At 42.3% G+C, this 21,239-nt stretch overlaps 1 protein-coding gene across 1 annotated transcript; it reads left to right on the top strand.

The window, feature by feature from the left end:
• Positions 1 to 13,942: 13,942 nt before the first annotated feature.
• sox18 (SRY-box transcription factor 18) lies at positions 13,943 to 21,029 on the top strand. The gene is made up of 2 exons (XM_010746951.3): positions 13,943 to 14,913; positions 16,821 to 21,029. The coding sequence occupies exons 1-2, from the start codon at positions 14,505 to 14,507 to the stop codon at positions 18,221 to 18,223; spliced, it is 1,812 nt and encodes a 603-aa protein (XP_010745253.2). The 5' UTR covers positions 13,943 to 14,504; the 3' UTR covers positions 18,224 to 21,029.
• The last annotated feature ends 210 nt before the right edge of the window (positions 21,030 to 21,239 follow it).

The raw sequence follows: 21,239 nt of genomic DNA, 5'->3' as shown, positions 1-21,239 counted from the left end.
CAACTACTGGATGATACGTCGCGCTACACAAATTACGGAGGTTATCGCACCGCAAGAGGTGTTCTGCAGAAAAGACGCAACCACGTTGTTGACAAAAAAGTCCAACATAGCAACAGTTACTAAGGGAAAAAAACATTTGTTTGGAGAATTGCCTGGAAAACAGCAAAACCTCCGACTGATTATCTTTGATTTTCTGTATTTGTTTTGTGTTTTGAAGGCTGAATATGAGACTAAATCATATTTTAAGATGATATTTGGAACTTTAAGTAATACTAATCATAAAATTTAAACCATTCCGCTTGTCAAACTATAAGTTTACAGAGTGCTAAACAGCATTGCTCAAATTCAAAGCAGCAGTTAATGAAGTGACAACTCCCACCCTCCAAAAAAAGAAAGAAAAAGAAAGAAGTTGAATGAGATTCAAACTGGCAGCCTTTCAGTTTTCTCCATATGCTTTAAAGCTGCAGCTGTTCCAAGTCCAACACATGAGAGGAACAGTCTGCACAACACACAAAACACAGAGCTGATGTGACTGCAAACAGGGTGATAAATGACGACGAGAAACATGCCAGGACATGCATGGATCACAGAGACCCATTCAGAAATATGAAAGTTGACAGTCTGAATCCCAGGGGCGCGTACAAAGTGGAAAACATAACAACAAAATAAATACATGATAAATAGTGTTTCAGAAACGGGAACTATGAATCAACAAAGAAACTAAAAGTCAGAACAACGGAAAAGGAAAAGAAAGATCTTGAGCAAACATGTGCATGGGGTGATGTGATTATGGGCAGACTGGTCAGCTCCCAGTGTGAATGTGTAGCATTGTACTTTGTGTGAATCAATGTGTTGCTGGAACCTGCTAATGCTCTTGTGTAAATAAGACTATAAACCAAACTCCTGATGATGAATGGCGCTGCAGTGGTGATGACAGGGGTTGTTCTTGGTCGTGGAGTTGCAGGGCTGAATGTTGAGTTCATCAGAAGTCTCTACTTGGGAAATGTTTAGGAGATAAAGTTACAATTCTCATGGTCGACAATAAACAAAAGTGTGAAAAAAAAATCTATATCGTACCTGTAATTCTCATTACACACCAGCAGCCTCATTCACCAGCTGAACAGATGCTTAATTTGTGTCAACACTCGCTGATATTTTAGCTCGTTAGTGTAAATTCAGTAATTGGCAGCAGGTCGTAGTATCATGATCAGGTGCCTCCAAAGGTTCAGTTGTTCACACGCAAAGATGTGGCGAGGAAAGTTATGGATCTCACCATCTACAATCTATTCAGTCCATCTAACCCAGGGGTCTCCAAACCCCAATTGTAGTGGCCCACTTAACGATCCCAAACAATCCCTCTAAACATGGCCTATTTTTCAAAATTGCATTTTCCTATTATAAAATATCCACACTTAATGATTAAGCTTGGCATTCTAATTAAAATTTACCTTATTTACGAACTTTTTACAGTACTAGCTAATTTTCATCCCCTCACACAATGGTATATTCCGCAGTCTGCCCGGGGGATTCGACTCGGCGGGTCAGGGACGGCTGCACGGTGCGGGAGGATCCCCTCGTGGGACCTCTCCCCAGCGCTGGCTGGCCTCCGCATTTCCTCCGCGGTGGTGCAGCGCGCCTGGCTCTGGGTCGTCTTGGAAAGGCTCGGGGCGAAGGTGGCTCACGGCTCCGGCCGCGAGCTTTACAGCGCCCTCCTGCCCGGACCTCGCCGCTTCCCGGGGCCGTGGACTTAGTGCTCGCTGCGCCCTCTCCTCGACTGTCGAATCGCAATTTAGCGTAACTTTCACTTCCTCCGGCAACAAAATCGCAACTGTAAAAAGCACCACAACTTTAACCGCTATTTTTTTGAAAACCTCATGCAACATCAGGCTTTTTAGGCCGCAACTATTTCAAAAAAGGCCACGAAATCCTGGTGGGACTGATATCATTTCCGGTTATAGACTGACCTGCACCGAAAAAAGTTTGGGGACCCCTGATCTAACCATTCAAAGATTTAGAGAAATCTCTGCAAATAAGGACTAAGGCCCAAAACCGACCTTGAATGTCCAAAACCTTCGACCCCTCAGGCAGAATTAAAAACTATCATGATTGTACAATATATTACTACATGCGCTCAGGAACACTAGTTGTCAGTAATCATTGCTTCATCTACAAATGCTAGTTCAGATTCGACCATGCACCTCGACCTCCAAGAGGAAGACAGACATCAGCAATATCCGGAAACACTGCCGACATCTCTGGACCCAAACTCATCTGAGACGGACTGACGGAAAGTCATAACATGTGCCACATGGAAATCATAAACACCCAAGTCCTCCGGGCTGAATTTACATTTTCCAAAAGATCCCGACTTTTTAGGAATTGCGGTTGCATGTGAAGTTTGTTGGGTGGCAGAGCAGATCAGAGCCTCAACTGTAAAGTTGGTTCTCCTGCTAACATGTCAAAATAAATCCGATCAGATATATGGAACTGCTCCCAATGAGTGTTTAGACAAGTTAAAGAAACACAGAATTTAGCTGTTGTACATTACTTGGACGTGTTGCCGCTTGCCAATGACTTTATTTGCCATTGTGCTTTAACCAGCAAAGAAACAATTCTTCTTGAAAATATCCTCTAAGAGGAAGAACAAAGAACTCATATGGACAGAAAAACAGATTCAGATTCAGTCAGGATGGGCACATTTAAAGTCGAGTCTTCATTCTAAAAGAATCCAAATGTGAGTATCTAGTCTTGAAAATTAGAAGAAGAAAAAAAAAAAGGGCTCTGCTTGTAGGCCAGTGGCATGTACCAGTCTGAAGGAATGTAAGGGAAGGAAGCCAAGAACATGTGGCTCTCAACAATGCAGAGTGGGGTTTCAAAGAATTCCACTGCAAGCATCTCTGAGTCGTAATTTTAAAGAGTGTGTGTGAAAATAGTTCAGACATGCTGGGTGTGCAGACTGAGCCTGACTGTGAAATATGACTTCCATCTTCTCTAAAGGTGTTGATGCTTTTATAGCGGCCTTGACAGCAATCATCAGTTACCATTTTGAAGTTAACCCGTTTTGGCATGAATGAGTAATGAAAGAGTAGACGGTACGTGTAAACATAGTCTGTAATTGACTTTTTATGATGTAGGTATTTAGTTAACTTAACACCACAGGCCACATGGAGCCATCTCTGTCACTTTAGGGTGATTTTTGTTGTTTTCGGCTGAGAAACTTTTTTTTTTTTTTCCAAGTTTTTGTGAAGACGAAGAAAACCCAACATGCACATTTTTCCTGCAACAGTTTCTTGATTTCTCAGTTTAGGTCACCTGTTGTCTGTCGTGGCTTATCACAGAACAAATTACAGAAAAAATCTAAATAAAGTCATCTCAGTAAAGTGTTGAGCCACCGCGAGCCACACGAACACTCGGCATTGATTCTACAAGCCTGTGAACTCCAGCGGTGGGATGAACACCATTCCTCTGAAAGATATTCCCTCATTTGGTGTTTCGGTGAAGGTGCCAAACACTTGGGTCTCCCACAGTAGTTCAACTGGGGCTGAGATGTGGTGACTGCAAAGGTCATACGCAACATTTTCATACTCATCAAACCATCAGTGACTGAATCCTCGTGCACTTGATGGCATCTGCATTCACGTTTCACCACAAATACTCAACTAAGAGTGCATCTTATCATTATTAATAGTAGCTGCTGAACCCCCACTGAGAATCAGCAACCAGCTCTGCAGCTCCATGCAGTTTTTCATCTGTTAAATATGTTTTGGTCCTTAAACTGCACATAAATTGTATAGCTCAGGCCCTCAGGATATAAAACCATAAGCAGCTGATTCCAAGAAAAACAGACAAGGATGTAAATGTTGCTCCGTGCCTGCTGTATGTAGAAGTTTGAGATTAGATTAAGGCATTAAGGTGACCTAATGCACTGACACCAGTCGTTTAAATTGTGCTCTGTACTTGTGGGGAAAAATGTAAACTATATGCAAACACACTGTACAATATTTCATGAATAAGTATACTTACCACCTGACTCAAATGACATCAAAATATCAGACAGGTGCATCCAGAAATGACACTAGACGACAGCATCATAGTTTGAAGCGTAGAGCCACTAACCGAGTTAATGATTTGGCGAACAGTCTGTAATATTAAGACTGTTCAGACTCTCTGGTTTCTTTCTAAGACTTTCTAAGTCACCACTGACTTACAGACACACATTGTGCTTCTGTTAAAAATAAAGAATTGGTTCAAATACTTTGTACCAGATGTGGTCATATGTGGTCGCCACTTGTCAGCACTGAAAAGCCTGGTTTGTGACAAGATGATTTCAACCCAGAAACTCCTCCCCACACAATCCTGAGACCAAATCCCAGAGGAGCCTTGAGTTTGTCACAGCCCGCCTCAAGAGACGACATTAAAGAGACCGCACGTGATTTGTAATTTTAAACATTTACTACAAGTCAGACGGAGACTACTGTAATCTGTAAATATTTGGTGTTAAATCTTTTTAAAGTCTGGCTCCGTTCTAAAAGTGCCAACATGCATCAACCAAAGACCTGACAGATGATTTCAGAAGCATGCAATCTTTTTGCAAGGTGTCCAAACCCAAGAAGTCCAGCTTGGCGTCTGTTGTGAAAGTAAAGCAGCTTCTTAATCGGTCACTGCCTCTTGTGCTCTTCTTGGCGTCCTCCTTTAACATCTTCAATCTTTTCATCCTCGTCCGCAGAGGCTGCTGAGCCCAGTTACATTGCCCGCTTGCCAAGCTCCAGTACTGGCACCCTGGCCCTGAAAACCTCTTCTCTGCGGTCCAAAACATCTGTGGTACAAACAAACATCACTCACCTGGAGCTCTGAGCGCACAGTCCAGACAGTTCAGCTAACAAACTGAGCTAACAGCAGCTACAGTAGGCAGAAGTTTACTTCAGGAAACTCTGAGGGAAAACCAGAAAACATTTTCTCCATAAAATATGATCCAGTTTCACCAGAATCAGTGAAATAGTTGGTGCTGTGTGACTTAGTGCCGTAAAGCGTTACGTACTTCTCGCAGGTGATCGTACTCGGAGCACAAAGTTACAAACGGAATGACAAAGACACGATTCATCGGATTAGATGTCGGTGTAGCATCAAAATGTCATTTAATGGTAAAAAAAAAGTTCCACAATGTTGCTTTAACTCATTCTTCACACAACTACCTATCACAAAAAACAATAAAAGAAAGTGTGGCTGGTTATCAGCATGACTCCACATCTTCACTCGATGCTTTGCCGGTCTGACCACAAGAAAACCACTGGAACGTTTCCCTGCGATAACTCCGACCTCCTCGGTGGTTATTAAGGAGAGAAGAGTGTTAATTATTCCTTCACGCAGTCAGATTTTCCCAGACGGAGCAGCGATCTGAATCTTTAACCTTTAACCTGTTATTAGACAGAGTGACACAGTTTCACAGCGGTCGACAAAACTTAAGCTCCTGCGGCTGACGCGGCCGCTGAAGTCAAACTGTTTTAAACGACGTTCTGATGTGTAACTACACAGCTCAGCAGAGGTTTGTAATTTAAAGACTTCCTGTCTGTACATCTCCAAACTCCTAATCATAAGTGTGTACATGCCTGAAGAATAGCAGCAGGCACCGTGACAGACACAGAACTATGTTAATCTATAATATTTCATTTTATTTCCCAACCGTTACACTCTGTGCTGAAAAATGCCAGCAGCGTTTACTATATATAACCCCACAATCTGACTGATTTATTTTTTTCCTGTTGCCACCACATTTTTGGCGCCACACACACTTGTAATCAGGAGGAATGGCATGCTTCGGCTTTTGGCAGTAAAATACAGAGAAAATGCTTCAAGTTTTTCTCCCGGTAAAGGGGAATGGGAAAGGGATGAAGCTGACATACCCACTCCGTTTTGAAGTCCTTTAAATTCATCATATATGAAGCTGGAAACTTTATTCAAACTTTCAAACAGACACCTCCCTTTTAACTTTATTAGTTGGACCTTTTAAAAACTATAGACACTTTTTGTCTGGGTTCATTCTCCTCTTTTACAGGCTTGCAGCCCGTGGTGCAGTGGTGCCTGGAGACATTGGTACACTCCTAATTTATGCCCTAAATAATTTTTAATAACTGGCCTGTCCAGCACAGGATAAACGCCCTGTGTGTTATGAACAGTGACTAATGATGTAGGACTCATATTACAAATTTAGTTCATCCAAAAGTAGTATTTACAGTCACTTAACTTCCCCCAGATTTCCTTTTATACATTTCCAAATATAAAATACTATTTATACTGCAGCTTGGACGGATGCTTGGTTATTTACTGAGAGGTGTGTGTCCATATTGACCAGTATCCTCAACTATAAATTCAATATTTAATTAATAGTAACTATCAGTCCGTCTCCACACGACGACAATTAACTGATTTACTTTCGATACTGATGAAAAATTGTAAATCTTGTTTGCAAAGTGAAAGCTGAACAGTTTTATTTGTGTGTTTAGACCTGATTAATGACTCCAAGAGGAAGGTTGATTGTTAATTATGCTGCATCATATTTTCTCAGTTTGGTTTTTATGTTGTTTTCAGACTTTATAGTGCTAAAGTACAAAGAAATATTTAAACCATTTTAACAAATTATATATCAAATTGAACAGCTTGTTCTCCTTTTATGCCAAAAAATTACAAAATATCTAAATTAGGTGAAATCTTGCGAGTCCAAAAGGGCCAAAAATTTGAACCAGGATCTTCTATCTATAAGGTCACAACACTAATCACTGAGTCACTGATCTGCCCGTCATTAAAGCTGACTCATGTTATCCTGATTTTGAAATCACATGGCCCATAGGTCACTTTCTCATAATGCATCTCTTCTTTATCTCCCGACCCTTGCCGTCATCTTCCCGTCTATCTGTGTGAGCACGTTGGATTCTGAGGAAAAAAACAACACACCCGGGGCTTTCCAGATTTCCTGAGACTTGAACATGAAATTAAAGCAAATGACTGAAAGCGTGAGAGATGATAGAAGATGAGTGGAGAGGGGCGAGGTGTGAGCAAGATTCAAAAAACAAAAGAGATGAAGATTTGAATGCACACGAAGGAGGCAGCGTTGTGAGAACGCTAGCGTGAGAGTCGGTTAAAGAAAGACGGAAAATGACAGAGGCGAGAAGAAAAAGCGAGGACGAGAAGACACAAGAGATGAGAGACAAAAACAAGTGTTCGACCGGAGAACAGAGGCGTTGTGTTCACTGGGAAAGGTCGTATATTGTCCTGCGGTGCTGCGATGCATTAATTACAGGATAAGAAATGATAAGCTCTGCTGCGGGGGCTATGAATAGACGGGCAGAGAGACAGACAGATAGCTGACAGTGCAACCGGATGCTGACTGTCTCTGGGTTACTCAGTGGAAGACGGAGTTAGGAAGCGAGCTGGTGAGCAGGTAGAGAAGGTTCAGTGAGGACAGCTCAACCGGACAAACACTCATCACTGACGACAATCCACGGTGATTTTCCAGAACATAGCAAATAACTGCCAGGTCTCGAATAAAGGAGAATAAACTAAGTTGCCTGTTTTGTCAGTGGTACACAGTTGTACAGTTGAAGGCATTTGGTCATAAACCAAAGTATTGGACGATCTAAAAGTTTGAACATGAACGTCTGCACCAGAGTTTATGGAAATCCATCCAACGGTTATCAAGACAGTTAACTCAGAATCCCAGATGTCAACCTCATGGAAGCGCTAGAGGAAAAATCATCAGTCAGTAAGATTCATCCTCAGGAAACCACGACAGTCCATTTAATAAGTGCTGAGACATCCAAAAGCGCCAAGCCGAAAGCAGCACGTAGATCTAATAATTTTCATAAAGACTCCTGAAATGACACAGAGCTATTGACTATCTGCATACATAAACAATCTCTGTAGTCAGCAAACAGAGAAGTTTTGTTGGTAGAGAATCAAGACATCAGTTTAAGATGCTGCTTTTAATTAACCTTTCCCCAATCTCAGTCTTAACCACTATTGTAGCCTCGGGGCGTCTGAGCGACAAACTTCAAGACAAGCTGTGAAGTTGTCTTCCTGTCTCCAAAAGTGGAAAAAATGATTTAAGTTGTTTATCGGCCTTGTCAGTTGTTTGGAAAAAACAGCCTCATTTCGACACATTTTGTTCACATTTATGAAATTATTCAATCAGAGTTTGGAGCGACTTCCATACACTCCATCCCGGACCCTGAAACAGACTTGGCGCGTAAAGGTTTGTGGAAACCTCAGGGCTCTTCTGAATCACACCCCTGCTGTATTTCTGGATCATAAAACATCACACACAAACACATAAACGAGCACGCAGACAGCTAACACAGGCACAATTCAGAACAACAGAATTATTTTCTCGTTGAGCAGCATCTTTTGAATTGTACGGTGGGTTTTGAATGAGTTTCATGGAGTCGTGAAAAACTCCTCTTGGAGCCGACTGAGCTTGCCAAAGACCAAAGACTTGAGTATAATTACCAAAAAAGAATATAAGAAGGTTTATTCATGCAGTGTCAGCAGGGTGAGACATTAAGAACTGGATAAAAAGAATCAGAGCCCTCAAAAATAAACTTTATGTAGCTTCGTGTAGGTCCTGCACTGTCACAACACGCCCAAACACTGGCTCTGCACTCGAGCTTTGGAAATTTATAAAACACTTCATAACTAATACTGCCTGTTAGACATTGCTTTGTTGGCTGCAACTCAAGATCAGTTTGTTGTGATAGTAATTAGGCTTTTTTCTATGTGTAGCTTTAGGAGCAATGTGTAATATCTGCACACATGCTCTGAAAAACAGGAAGCAGCATTTAACGCCCTCACATCCACGATGCAATTAGAGACGGGTAGTCATTTGTCATTAGTCAACACACTTACTAATTACAGAGGTACGCACACTTTGTAAGACAACAAGCAACCAACAACGTCTGACAAGTTTTTGGATGGAACAGCTTTACCTGTGTTATGAACTGACACACCTGCCTCCAGCTTTTCCTTCTTCTACGTCTTTGTCCTCACGTTGGACTGAGGCCAGATCAGACGTCACAGTGACTCATGAACGCCTCCCGAGGCACAGGTGGTATTACAAGAAAGCGTGATCGGGTAGCATGCAGAGAAAATCTCTGCAACACAATACACAGATGTAATAGCTGTTACCTCTTCTCGTTCTCTTGATACAAACACTTTTTAAACACTCATGAACGATATAACACATTGTTAATATGCATCTCAATTCACCTGTCGCTTCTCTGTGCTTTTTTGCAAGGCTCGGGTAGAGATGCATGCACAAAAGAAAAGCACGTTTAAAACTATGACTTTGATATGAACAGGTTTTTGGATATGTAAATGCACGGCTGCATGTAAACAGGAATATTTGTAGACCACAGTGGTCCCTCATTTATCGCGGGGGATACGTTCTAAAAATAACCCGCAATAGACGAAATCAGCGAAGTAAGTTTTACAATTATTATACATGTTTTAAGGCCGTAAAACCCCTAACCACACACTTTTATACAGCTTTTTACACGCATTTTGTACAGTACTCCCTTAAACAGGACGCAGAACACAATGTGCGTTCATACTGTACAGTACGCTGTAAAAAAAAGCAAAATTACACAAAAAAAATCCGCGAAACAGCGAGTCCGCGAAAAGTGAACCGCGTTATAGCGAGGGACGACTGTACTCATTTTCATTTGCATGTAAACAGCTTTGTAGGAATGTTTTTTTTGTGGAATACGGACAGGAGTAGGAGTATTTAGAGCTTGCAAACAGACGTGTATCAGTTTTTTTAGCGGTTACTCAAAGCTCAAAGCATTAATTATTAAAATTTTGAATTTTCAGTCTTCAATACGAGTAAAGCTCGGATAGTTGTTGTCTGGATCAGTTTAAAAAAATAAACAATGTTGAAAATATTCCTTTTTTTTTTCCTGCCACGACGAGCACATGAAGGCTTTGTGTCGCATTTTAAAGGTCAAAGGTCAGAGGAGTGATGCATGTTTGGTTGTGTCTGTTGTTTTGTGTGTGTTTATGCATCATGCATCTGTGTGTGTGTACGTGTGTGTGTGTGTGTGTCAGTGGGTGATAGAGGTGGGGGATTCCCGCATCGACCCGTGTTAACGGTGTGTGTGTGTGTGTGTGTGTGTGTGTGTGTGTGTGTGTCTCCCATCCATCATCACACACACTTCCCTCCTTCAGCGCATTCGAAAATAGACCGGTGTGTGAACATGACCTCTCCCACACATAAACACACACAGACACACACACGCATGCACACACCAGTAAACACACCCATTACGATGCCATTGTGTCTTGGTTTCTTGTCCAGAATGTGGGTGCGTGTTTGTTTGTGCTCGTGTGTGTGATTGTGCGACCGTGTGTGTGTGTCAGTGTGTAAGTGTGTGTGTGTGTGTGTCAGTGTGTGTGTGTTATCAGGAGCTGCGAGGAAAAATGTCCCCCTCGCCATGTCCTCCCTCCTTCTTTCTCTCTCTGTCTCTCTTTTCTTTCTCGCCACAAAGTCTGGAGTCCCTGCCAAATTTCCTTTGTGGCAAAGGTGTGGTGCCACGACACTGTCTCTCCTCTTACACACACACACACACACACACACACACACACAAATCCCTCCTTGTTTAGTTACAGAAACATCCACACTGCGGACGGGACATGAAGTGATAATGAACTCCGCGGCGTGCTGATATGAGGGCATAACAGATGAGGTGAAGGTGCAGAGTGTTAGATGCCAGGCGATGTGGTGTTTCCTCTGCGGAGTCCGTTATTTCCTCTGCCTCTGATTACATTATCATATTGCGTGCTGCGTTGTGTGGCTGTGCGGATGAATTTGTTGATAATTGAAGTTTGAAATACCGCAACAAAATTCACACAAACATTCATGGAATCTGACTTTACGTCAGGAAGTTTTCATTTTCCCCTCGCGCTCTAATAATCCGTGACTAGATACGTTTGCTTCTGCTAGATGTTTGTATGTTCATTCAAATTTACAGTGACTGTGTGAAGCCAACCGCAGTTCCTCAAACAGCCACTCGGGGCTGTACTGAGGTTTCAATTTTAAAAGAACTGCCTGTTCAAATTATATTAAGACTTAAAGTCACGCAGGATTAAGAGCGTGTCCACGTTCACTGGCAGGTGTTTGCCTTTACACATGGATTATTTGAGCCATGTGTAAAGTCTTTGCCCATTTTTGGATTAGTCAGGAGCCGGACTCTTCAGAAAGCTGTGTGTGAAGTCCCGGAGCCTGCATCCACGTTTTGTACAGTCTGTGCTGATTTAGGCGAGAAAACTGATGCCACGCTGTGTGTGTGTTCAGTGTGGAGCCGGAGCAGCAGCAGTGGGAAACATGTAGTCTGAAACATCTAACCTTCATGTACATGGAGGAACTTAATGTTAAAAGAACTTCTTGACTTCAGTTTATCCATTCATGCTGGACGCAGAGCTACCATGAAGGTCGCCACATTCAGCTGGGGAGCACAGGCTTTGATTTTTTTTCCTCTTTAGAGACACAAAAGTCACAGTTACAAAAATAAAAATTCTACTATGCAAGTCCCTCTAAAACCATAAATAAGCATGTTTACCAAAATGTTGAACTGTTTCTTTAAAAGTCCACAATTAACATACCTGATCAGATCTGAGTGAACGTAGATCCTCGAGGTTAACTGGTCTTCTGCCGTGAATTCAAATGTAGACTATTTATTGATTGTTTGATGCTTTATTTAACGTTCTGGGACCTTTGTGGACCAGCCTGTACATGTATAAATGTTATATGAATCAAAGAATTCAATCATGCAAGCGATGACTTCAAGCTCAAATTTAAAACATGATTAAGAGCCCATTTCATATCTTCATATGCACAACCCTTACAGCAACTAACACTAATGTCGTAGTACTTTCTATAGCATCAAGTTAGACGATACGCTCTAATAAATTTGAGGCATAGAGAGTCATGTAAGAGTCAGAGCTTGAGCTAAATGAAATGTTTCCATCAGTACAAATACACACACCTTAATGCGCTAACTATACTTACACACACACATAAAGATGCAGCAGACACACACACACACACACACACACCCACACACACACATACAGGGAGCCGGGGCAGCAGTTTTAAGTGGGAGTAGTTCCTGGTTGGTCTAGCAGGAGGCTCTGAGACGCCGCAGCAGTCTCCCCTGGAGCTGGGCGTGGGGAGGAAAGTGAGTGTGTGAGTGTGTGTGTGAGTGTGTGTGTGTGTGTGCACAGGGGGTCATTATATTGTGGTGGAGGGAGGGGGCAGGGGGCATGTCCTTGGCAGACAGACAAACACACCACATACAACATTTATCCTTAAGAGGTCATTTAGTTGAGGGATGAGATTGAAAATAATATTTGACTTTAAGTGAATCTGAAGGAAAAACAGTTTTCTGCTTCCAAGACTCTTTTGGATTACTGTTATTATTAGATATAAAACCTAATAATAAAGTCGTACAACAACATTTGTCATCCAGTGATCTGTCAGAAGCCCATCAACGTTTCATCATATCCATATTTATTCAGAGTGCATCTTCCGGGAGTCATTCCCCCGTGTCTCAGCGTAGCTCATGAACGCAGCACGGCTCTCTGACGAGCACATGAAAGCCTCACGCGTCTGTCGTGGGTGTTTTTCCTGCACACCGTGAAGGTAACGCGTGCATTCATGTTCATCAGAGCCTGCAGTGTGTGACGGTGTGCCATGCAGTTTTACAAACTCAATCAGAAACAATTTTATTTGTCCAACAAACAGATCTTAATTATTCAAATAAATGGAGCGTAGAGTGTTTGACATGGTTTGTGTCTGTGCAGTTGTTCCATGGAGCAGCACAGTTTGCAGCACTTCTGCTCAATAAAGTTTGTTTTGTTTTTTTGTTTTTAACTTTGCCGTATAAAAAATATTAACCAGCTGATTATTTAATCACAATTTAATCATCATCACTCGTGTGCAGTTTAGTTTCTCAGGATGAGCAACTGGCTCCATCAACCAAACCTGGAACTTTAATGTCGGGGCGCAGAGAAACACCACCCACCTCCACCCACCTCCCATCAAGCCCCTCTCTCTCTCTCTCTCTCTCTCTCTCTCTCTCTTGTCTCCCTCTTTCCGTCTCTCTGTCTCTCTCTCTCTCTCTCTCTCTTGTCTCCCTCTTTCCGTCTCTGTCTCTCTCTCTCTCTTTCTCGTCTCTCTCTCCCTCAGTGAGTTGTTGTTAAGCTCAGCCACTAATCGCTTTGGTTGGGACTGTGGTCGACTGTGTTACCGCTGTCCTGCCCTCAAATGCACACAGACACACACACACACACACACACACACACACACACACACACACACATACTATATGTGTGCAGATTCATGTTCCGTCTCTCATTTGTGTGCAGACTTAATTACACGTGTCGGCTCGGTCTCTCATTTTAATGTATGTGCTCATTTCATGTATATGTCAAGAGTGAGGCCTATGTATCTGTGTGTTTATTGTGTGTGTGTGTGTGTGTGTGTGTGTGTGTGTGTGTGTGTGTGTGTGTGTGTGCTAAAGCTTGCATGCGTGTGTGTCTTGAATGTGTGTATTCGTGTGTGTGAGAAGCTCCATTCTCAGTTGGGCAGAAACAATGGAACCTCTCTGATTACATCTCCCTGTACAGGCGGACAGGGTGTGTGTGTGTGTGTGTGTGTGTGTGTGTGTGTGTGTGTGTGTGTGTGTGTGTGTGTGTGTGAAGCTTCAGGGGGGAGGAAAAGGGTGGCGGTCGCAGAGGAGGAAAGAGGGGGAGGCAACGCTTGGACCTGCTCCCCCCCTCCTCCCCTTCCTCCCTCCTTCTTTGCTCTGTCTCACACACACACACACACACACACACACACACACACACACTCGTCTCTCTTCCGCGCCTGCCTGGCGTCTCATTGGTTAAATCCCCAGCTATATATTTATGTGATTGGTCAGGGCGGGGTATATATACTCAGCGTGGGTCGGTTAAATCTGGCCACAAGTTTCAAAACTTTCAAACAGCGCAGGCAGACAGAGAGACAGTGAGTCGGACGGCTTGAGTGACGGAGGGGAATCGAGCGTTGGACAAACCGCTGCACCACACACTCCAAACAAGAACTGTTGTCTTTTGAAAAAAAAAAAGAAAGAGAGAAAGAAAGAAAAGGAGTGAAGAAAAGAAAGAGGCAGAGTCATTGTGGATCGTTTTCAGGGGGAATATCCTGCACCACAACTTGTTTGTTTTCTCTTTCTTCCTCATCTCCCCCCCTCCTCTCAGATCTCGATGCTTTGCTTTGGGATTTGTGCTCCAAATCCATCAAATTCCTCTCTTGATCTCTCTCTTTGTCATCTGAAACATTTCGAGTTACAAATCTTTTCCAGAACTTTGCAACCCAACAAACTGAGACAGACGTTTGTAGGATTTCACTTGCAGGACTAAAAAAGAAAAAAAAAGGAGAAAAAAAAAAGAAAGTTGAATCCAAGTCCGGTTCTGGAATGAATTTAACCGAGTCCAGCTTGTCCAGAGAGACTCTCCTGCATGCCGCCGGACGGGTGTCCGGGTGCCCCTGGGCTTCCAGGACCCCGAGTCCTGCTTCTGATTCTGAAATAGGTTTTGATCAGAACCTCTCCGGGGATTGCAGTTCTCCCGATGGCCTCGGAACGGGGAGCATGAGGAGAACAGAACCGAGGATTTCTCTCACACCCAGTTCAGGAGGACAGAGTCCGGACCTGACCCAGGGAGGAGGAGGTGTGTCGGCAGGCATGGTCGACGGGAAGGCAGTGAGTGGCGAGCAGAGGATCCGCCGGCCCATGAATGCCTTCATGGTCTGGGCTAAAGATGAGAGGAAGCGACTGGCCCTGCAGAACCCTGACCTGCACAACGCTGTGCTCAGCAAGATGCTCGGTAAGACAGGGAGCAAAAAGAACTGTATGTATGGTATGAAAACTTTCCAGTGAGAGCAAACTTCTGAAATCCAATTACAGCCAGCCTGACAGCTTCTTAAAAAGTTATCAGTGGAGAAAACTCTGAAATTCACCAGACCAAGGTCAGTTTTCAGCTTGGTCTCTCCAACATCAGGACCCAGTTTCCCCAAACGCATCTTCAGGCTGAGACGATCTTTCATTCTGACTCTGAGGTCTGAAGAATCTTTGGGGAAACAGAGTCCTGAACACTTTAGATCGACTGAACCGACGTTTGAAAAAGAAGTTTTAGAAAGTGACATCAAGGTTTGTTAAATGTTTGGGCAGTTTGTCTTTGCTCCACCCGTCTGAGTCACTGTCATCCCAGCAGATATTACTGATAGAAACCAGGGAGATGCTGTCATGTATATGAGACACACATGTGTAAATATGTATGCACCATATGCATATTACACATCATCCGTCCTTTAAATGTGAGTTTGAGCCTCGTCATATTTACATGTGCAGTATATACTTTTGTTTTTATCACTGTAGATGTTGAGCTGCTAACATGCAGTGAGATGAATTCATATTTCGAGCTTTGATCTCCTCATCAAACACACACCTGAGGGACTAAAAAGAAAGTTTGTAGTTTTTATAGATCTCGGTTTTCACGTCCATAGAAACTCCTCAAACCGCTCCTGCGGCTTAACTCACTTCTCCGCCATCCATCATTTTCCAAACGCTGTCGTTTTGTCAAAATATGGAATCCAGCATGAATCCAGACCACAACCACTGTTCTCCCCCCCGCTGTGAGGAAACTACTAACTTTTTATGACGACCTTTTAAGTGTGCAGGGGGGACGATTTGATGGGAAACATTTTTGGGATGGAGTTTTTTATTTATATATTTATTTTTTATTTAAACAGGATCTCACTGAGCATCAGTTGAAGAGGGAACCAGCTGGCATCTGGTGTTATTTTTGACATAATTTTGTACAACTGATGCAAAGTCAAAAGTCAAATGTTTCCTTGTTATGATGGTTTATTTGACTAAATATCAAGTGTCACAGACTCTTCACTGGGTTGATTAAATCCAAGAGTGGTGCTGATGTGTTACAGTGGAGTAATTAGTGAAATTAGATTTGAATAACTTGACGTTTTCGTCTCAGTTGATGCCAAAAGTCAAAACTGTTGTGCCATAATATTAAAATTCCTCATGCTGATGTTAGAGAAGAATAACAAAGATTACGTAGTGCATGTAGCAGTTTTTACTGGCTTGTTTTTCAGTTTCTGAGCAACATGCTCTTTTTATTACCACGACTGTACCAAGAAGCTGAGTGTGAATATGAGACACTGTATGAATTTGAAGCAGAGTCTGCTGAGCTCATCTGAGATTTTCAAACCATAAAGTTCCTGAAAGGAAACACGCTCCTCAGATCTAAAAGTGCTGGTGTCTGTAATCATAGGACAAACTGGGAATGTAAGCACTTCATGTAATTAATATGTCTCAGCAGCTTTTGGACCAGATGATATTAATAACCTCCACGAAATTAAGTTGTGTGGAACGTTTTATAGGCCGAGTTATGAACAGTGTTTATTTCAATGCTTTGAACACAACACAGACTGTTTCCATACTCGTACTAGCATTAGCATTTTAGCATTTTGCAGGTGGTTGGACCTGCCAACACCACTGACGATTGATTTAGTTCATTAATTTCCTATTTCAAAGAGAAAATGTTGGAATTTCACCAATTACGGCTCCTTACATATGATTTCTTGTTGTCTTCTATGACAGTAACCTTTGGGCTTTGGACAGTTTGAATATGTCAGCTTGTTCTTTAGAAAATTGATATTTTTTCACTATTTTATGATGAAAATAAAGTTTATGTTTTTGTAACTTGTCTTTCAGGTCAGTCATGGAAGGCCTTGAGTGCTGTAGACAAGCGACCGTTTGTGGAGGAAGCAGAACGTCTGCGTGTCCAGCACCTCCAGGATCACCCAAACTACAAGTACAGGCCTCGCCGCAAAAAGACCACCAAAAAACTCAAGAGGGTTGAACCGGGGCTTCTGCTTCACAGCTTAGCTCAAGGTGGGGCATCAGGCCTTGGATTAGGACCTGGTGTCAGCCCCTTAGGTGCAGAAGGTATTTCTGGAGGTTCTGCTTATGGACATCCAGGTGCCCATCACCATCACTCTCACCACTTGCTGCCATCTCTCGGGCACTTCAGGGACCTCCAGGCCCCGGGACACCCAGAGCTGGAGAGCTATGGCCTGCCGACTCCAGAGATGTCCCCTCTGGATATTCTAGAAGACGGAGGTGGGGAACCTGTGTTCTTCCCCCAACATATGCAAGAGGAAGCAGGGATGGGAGGTTGGAGTGGCTACCACCACCACCTTCACCATCATAACCAACATTACAGCCATAATTACAACCATAGTCACCACAACTCCATCCATGGTGCAACACCATACAGTCAGAGTTCAGGTATGAGTGTTGGTCCCAGTGTAAGCACTAGTATGAATTCCAGTTTGAGTCCTAGTAGAAGTTCCAGAGTTGATTCAAGAATGAGTTCCTGTGAGTCAAACATGACCTCAAGCATGAGCTCTGTCACTTCAGTTTTGGCGAGTTCAGTCAACTCAAGATTAAATCCATCTCACACCTCTGGTCACCACATCGCTTTGAGGAGTCCGGCAAAGTGCCCACCACCTCTATCTGACTCCACCTCCTCTGTTTCCTACACCCAGCCCTCCATCAGCCTGCCCGAGTCGATAAAATCCCATCAACCATCACATCAAGCCACTGCTCCTGTTGGCTACTTCGGCCAAATGTACGGGAGCAGCGCCCCGAATGCTGCATATTACATGCCCTCCCACCTGGGGCAGCTTTCACCTCCACCTGAAACTTCTCCTTCTTCCTGCTCATCCTCCTCCATCGTCCAGTCAACCTTTACTCCCACTTTGCACTTAGATCATTCGAGTCCAGACTCCTCCAGCCATTTGGGGTCTTCTTCTGCTGAGTTTTGGTCCGAGGTGGACAGGCATGAATTTGACCAGTATGTAAATGTTGGGAGGAATCGAGAGGAGGCCTACGGACGTGGTGGGAGCTGCGGGGGTGGGTTGAAAGTCCTGAGCGGGCGCAGTGGCAGCAGTGTAGGCAGTAGCATGAATAGCAATGTTAGCAGTCTTATTAACAGGGACGTCAATAGCATTTTAAACGGTGCTAGTGCATGTGATGAAGGGAGCAGCCCTCTTATATCGGCTCTGTCCGATGCTAGCAGTGCTGTCTATTACAGCGCCTGTATCACTGGATGAATGCTCCATGATCTCGTCTGTCACGTGTACCTCCTTTCATACTGCACAGTTTGGTTTGGTTCATTTGAACCATTGTTACAGGATACGGAGGAAGTATATCGGAAAGATTAGTTTTGGCTCATATTTTTAATCAAGTCATGTCTAATAGGTCTTTATCTCTTAACGATTTAAATTTATGGATTTAAAAAGTTTTCCACAAATGCTAAAAAAGGAAGACGCTGATGAATGCTTTCATGGAGTCAGAGCTGGGTAAAGCCGAAAACTATTTTTAAAAATGTCCTAACCTGAAAAAAAAAGAGTGAAATAAACAGAAATGCTAATTCCTAAACGTGGAATATGCATGGATTACTATGTCCAGATTAATAGTTCAAAAGTTATCAATTTGCTTATCAAGGGTGCTAAAAGGGTAATGCTAATAAACCAGGACTCTTCATCAACACCTGGACAGAAATTGTTCTGATGACTGCACAGTCTGAAGGATTCAGGGATGTGGGAAGTGTTTTTTCATAGTTTAAGTGCCTTTGAGCAAGGCACTAACCCCCTAACTGGTCCACAGGGTTTGTTTCTCTGCACTCTGACCCCTCTGGTGACAAACTATGCAAAGCAAATTCTTTTTTTTTTTTATTGCACTGTGTGTACTGTCAAAAAAATCTCAAACAACAACCACGACAAATCTGAATTTCAAGATCATCTCATCATTTTTGACATTTCATCTCAGGACCAGACAAACATTCATCTCACTGAACTACGCAAAGTTTAGATTTATTCATCTCGTTCGTTAAATGGGAACATGAAGGACAATGAAGGACAAAGTCGGGAGATGGACAGAGAGAAAAAGACTCAATGGGAGAGACTTGATCCAGCCTCCACATATCTCTCGGCAGTGATGTCGGGAAAGCCTTGGCCATGGACCCAGTGCAGACCACTGATGTCTCCCACAAACTATCAGGATGTTTTACAAGCCGGGTTGGGTTCTTTCTGACCGTGATACATGCCGTTCCCTCTCTCAGTCTCAGTCCATGACAGGGCCTCATGTCAAACTCCATGCCAAAATCTGCATGTTTGAAGTTGCTTTGCCTCTTGGCAAACACCGATATGTTGATGATTCAAAGATCATTCTCTTTAACCAGTAAGCCTCTCATGCGTATCACTTGTTTAAACAAAATGTTCTTTTTTTCAAAGTTAAGAAGTGTAATTTAGTTCTACAAATAACAGAAGATTGGGTTCTACAAAATTAAGTGCCATTGGAAAGCTTCGTTTTATACTTAAACTTCATCATGTCCAAGGTCTGCAGATTTGTAGATTTATGAAGCAACATTATACTTCCAGATATTGGTAAGCAGTTTGACCACTCTAAAAACAAATTGTTCCATTCTTAATTTCATAAAATTATTGAGGGAATTGAAGGATAATGGTTCATGTGGTAGGTCATATGATTTCTTGCCATTTACTGTATATATCGATGTTTTGCCTCTTGGCAGTATGTGAAGGAGAAACTGAGACTATGAAATGTTCTCTTTGCACTGGGTTTAATGTCTTAGCTGTATAGAAGGAACACTACTTAAATGTCCATAATTTTAAAATATGTTTTTGTACAGAAAGGACTGTGTTTATTTCATTCCATAGATAAGTTTGACATTTTAGGAAATAGTGTTATTTGTGTTTTCTTCTTGCTGAGACTCGGTTGACACCACTCTCGTGTCTGTGTGTGAAGCTGGAGCCGAGCAAGAAAGTGAACTCCTGTTGAACTATCCTTTAAAGATTATTTGAATATAAAAGCGTTGCAGCGGTGGGTTTCCACTAGTCTTCTTTTTCCAGTTTCTCCTAAATGTTGTGTATTATAAACTTGCCTTCAAAAGGAAATCTGTAATTATAAAAAGATCTCTTGTGGATCTCTATTGGTCTTTATGGAGTTTATTAGGTTACATGTTACACTTTGCAAAACAAGAAACTTTCCCCTCCACATCAATGTTTTCACCTAAATGACTGGAAATCAAAACGATAACATGTTTGTGCTGAGAAAATGAAAAATCAACAGTTGCAGCCACTGTAGACGTCTGTGTGTGTGTGTTTATGTAGCATTTATCCTGTAATATTTTTGTATACAGCGGGAGCAAAAAAACAGAAGTCTCTCTTCAAGGATTTATCCTGCATCTGTTCGGCATTAGTCCCACAGACAATACTCTTTTTTGTACATGAAACAGTAGAACAAAATCGAGTATCTTGTACAGTCAAACCAGTTATATTTACCACACCGTTCCTTGTGGCTGCCATTGGTTGAAAACAGAGCAACAGTAGATTTTTCCGAACATTTCCTCTAGAGGACGGAGCCACAGAGAAGCAGCAGTTCAAGCAAAGTATTAAAGAAAAATACTTCTACATCTGCATTTGACATTCTTTTCTGTTGACACCAAACAGAGTCTTGTTTCCATTTTAATTTACTGTGACACACAAAGAACATCAGAGGGACAGGCGTTTTTTTGGAGTCGTGCAATAACTCTGGGGCTTTTGGTAATAATTATCTGAAGGGGGAAAAAAAAGAAAAAAGAAAAAAATGAAACACCCAAGATTTTGGGAATTAAAACAAAGGACATTTTCTCAGCAGTCATATAACGACAAATTAAAACCAGCATTTTCCCAGAAGTGTCACTGTGATGCTTCTAAATCTGTCTAACAGGGACCATTACTATAGTTTCTATAGTAAATGGTTTTGTTTGTGTTTATATTTGAAAAAATGTGGGTTGGCTGTAAATGGATTTGTTCTGTTTTATAAAATAATTTTACAAAATAAACACTTCAAAAAAAATCTCTTTGTGTTATGTTTTTGGGTCCGAATTGACCAACACAACAAAAACCTGATGTGTCAAATATATTTGAGTCGGTATTTTGTTAAGATTGATAAAAGACAATTATTACAAGATGATTTTGGAAACAGGTTAATTAGTTGCAGAAGAAAAAGCTCAAACTCGAGCAGCAGCCTTGGTTTGAGTCAGCGCCTGAACATGATGATTACTTT

The sequence above is a fragment of the Larimichthys crocea genome, chromosome XV (assembly GCF_000972845.2).
Source record: "Larimichthys crocea isolate SSNF chromosome XV, L_crocea_2.0, whole genome shotgun sequence".
Taxonomy (NCBI): Eukaryota; Metazoa; Chordata; class Actinopteri; family Sciaenidae; genus Larimichthys; species Larimichthys crocea.
The sequence above is the reverse complement of the archived record's forward strand: the minus strand, read 5'-3'. Positions and strand labels throughout refer to the sequence as shown.

What these genes read in the sequence shown, in the direction of transcription:
- sox18 (XM_010746951.3), top strand. Translation starts at nt 14,505, where the DNA reads ATGAATTTAACCGAGTCCAGCTTGTCCAGAGAGACTCTCCTGCATGCC. An exon ending in TGTGCTCAGCAAGATGCTCG is followed by an intron (nt 14,914 to 16,820) that starts GTAAGACAGGGA and finishes CTTGTCTTTCAG; the next exon opens with GTCAGTCATGGAAGGCCTTG.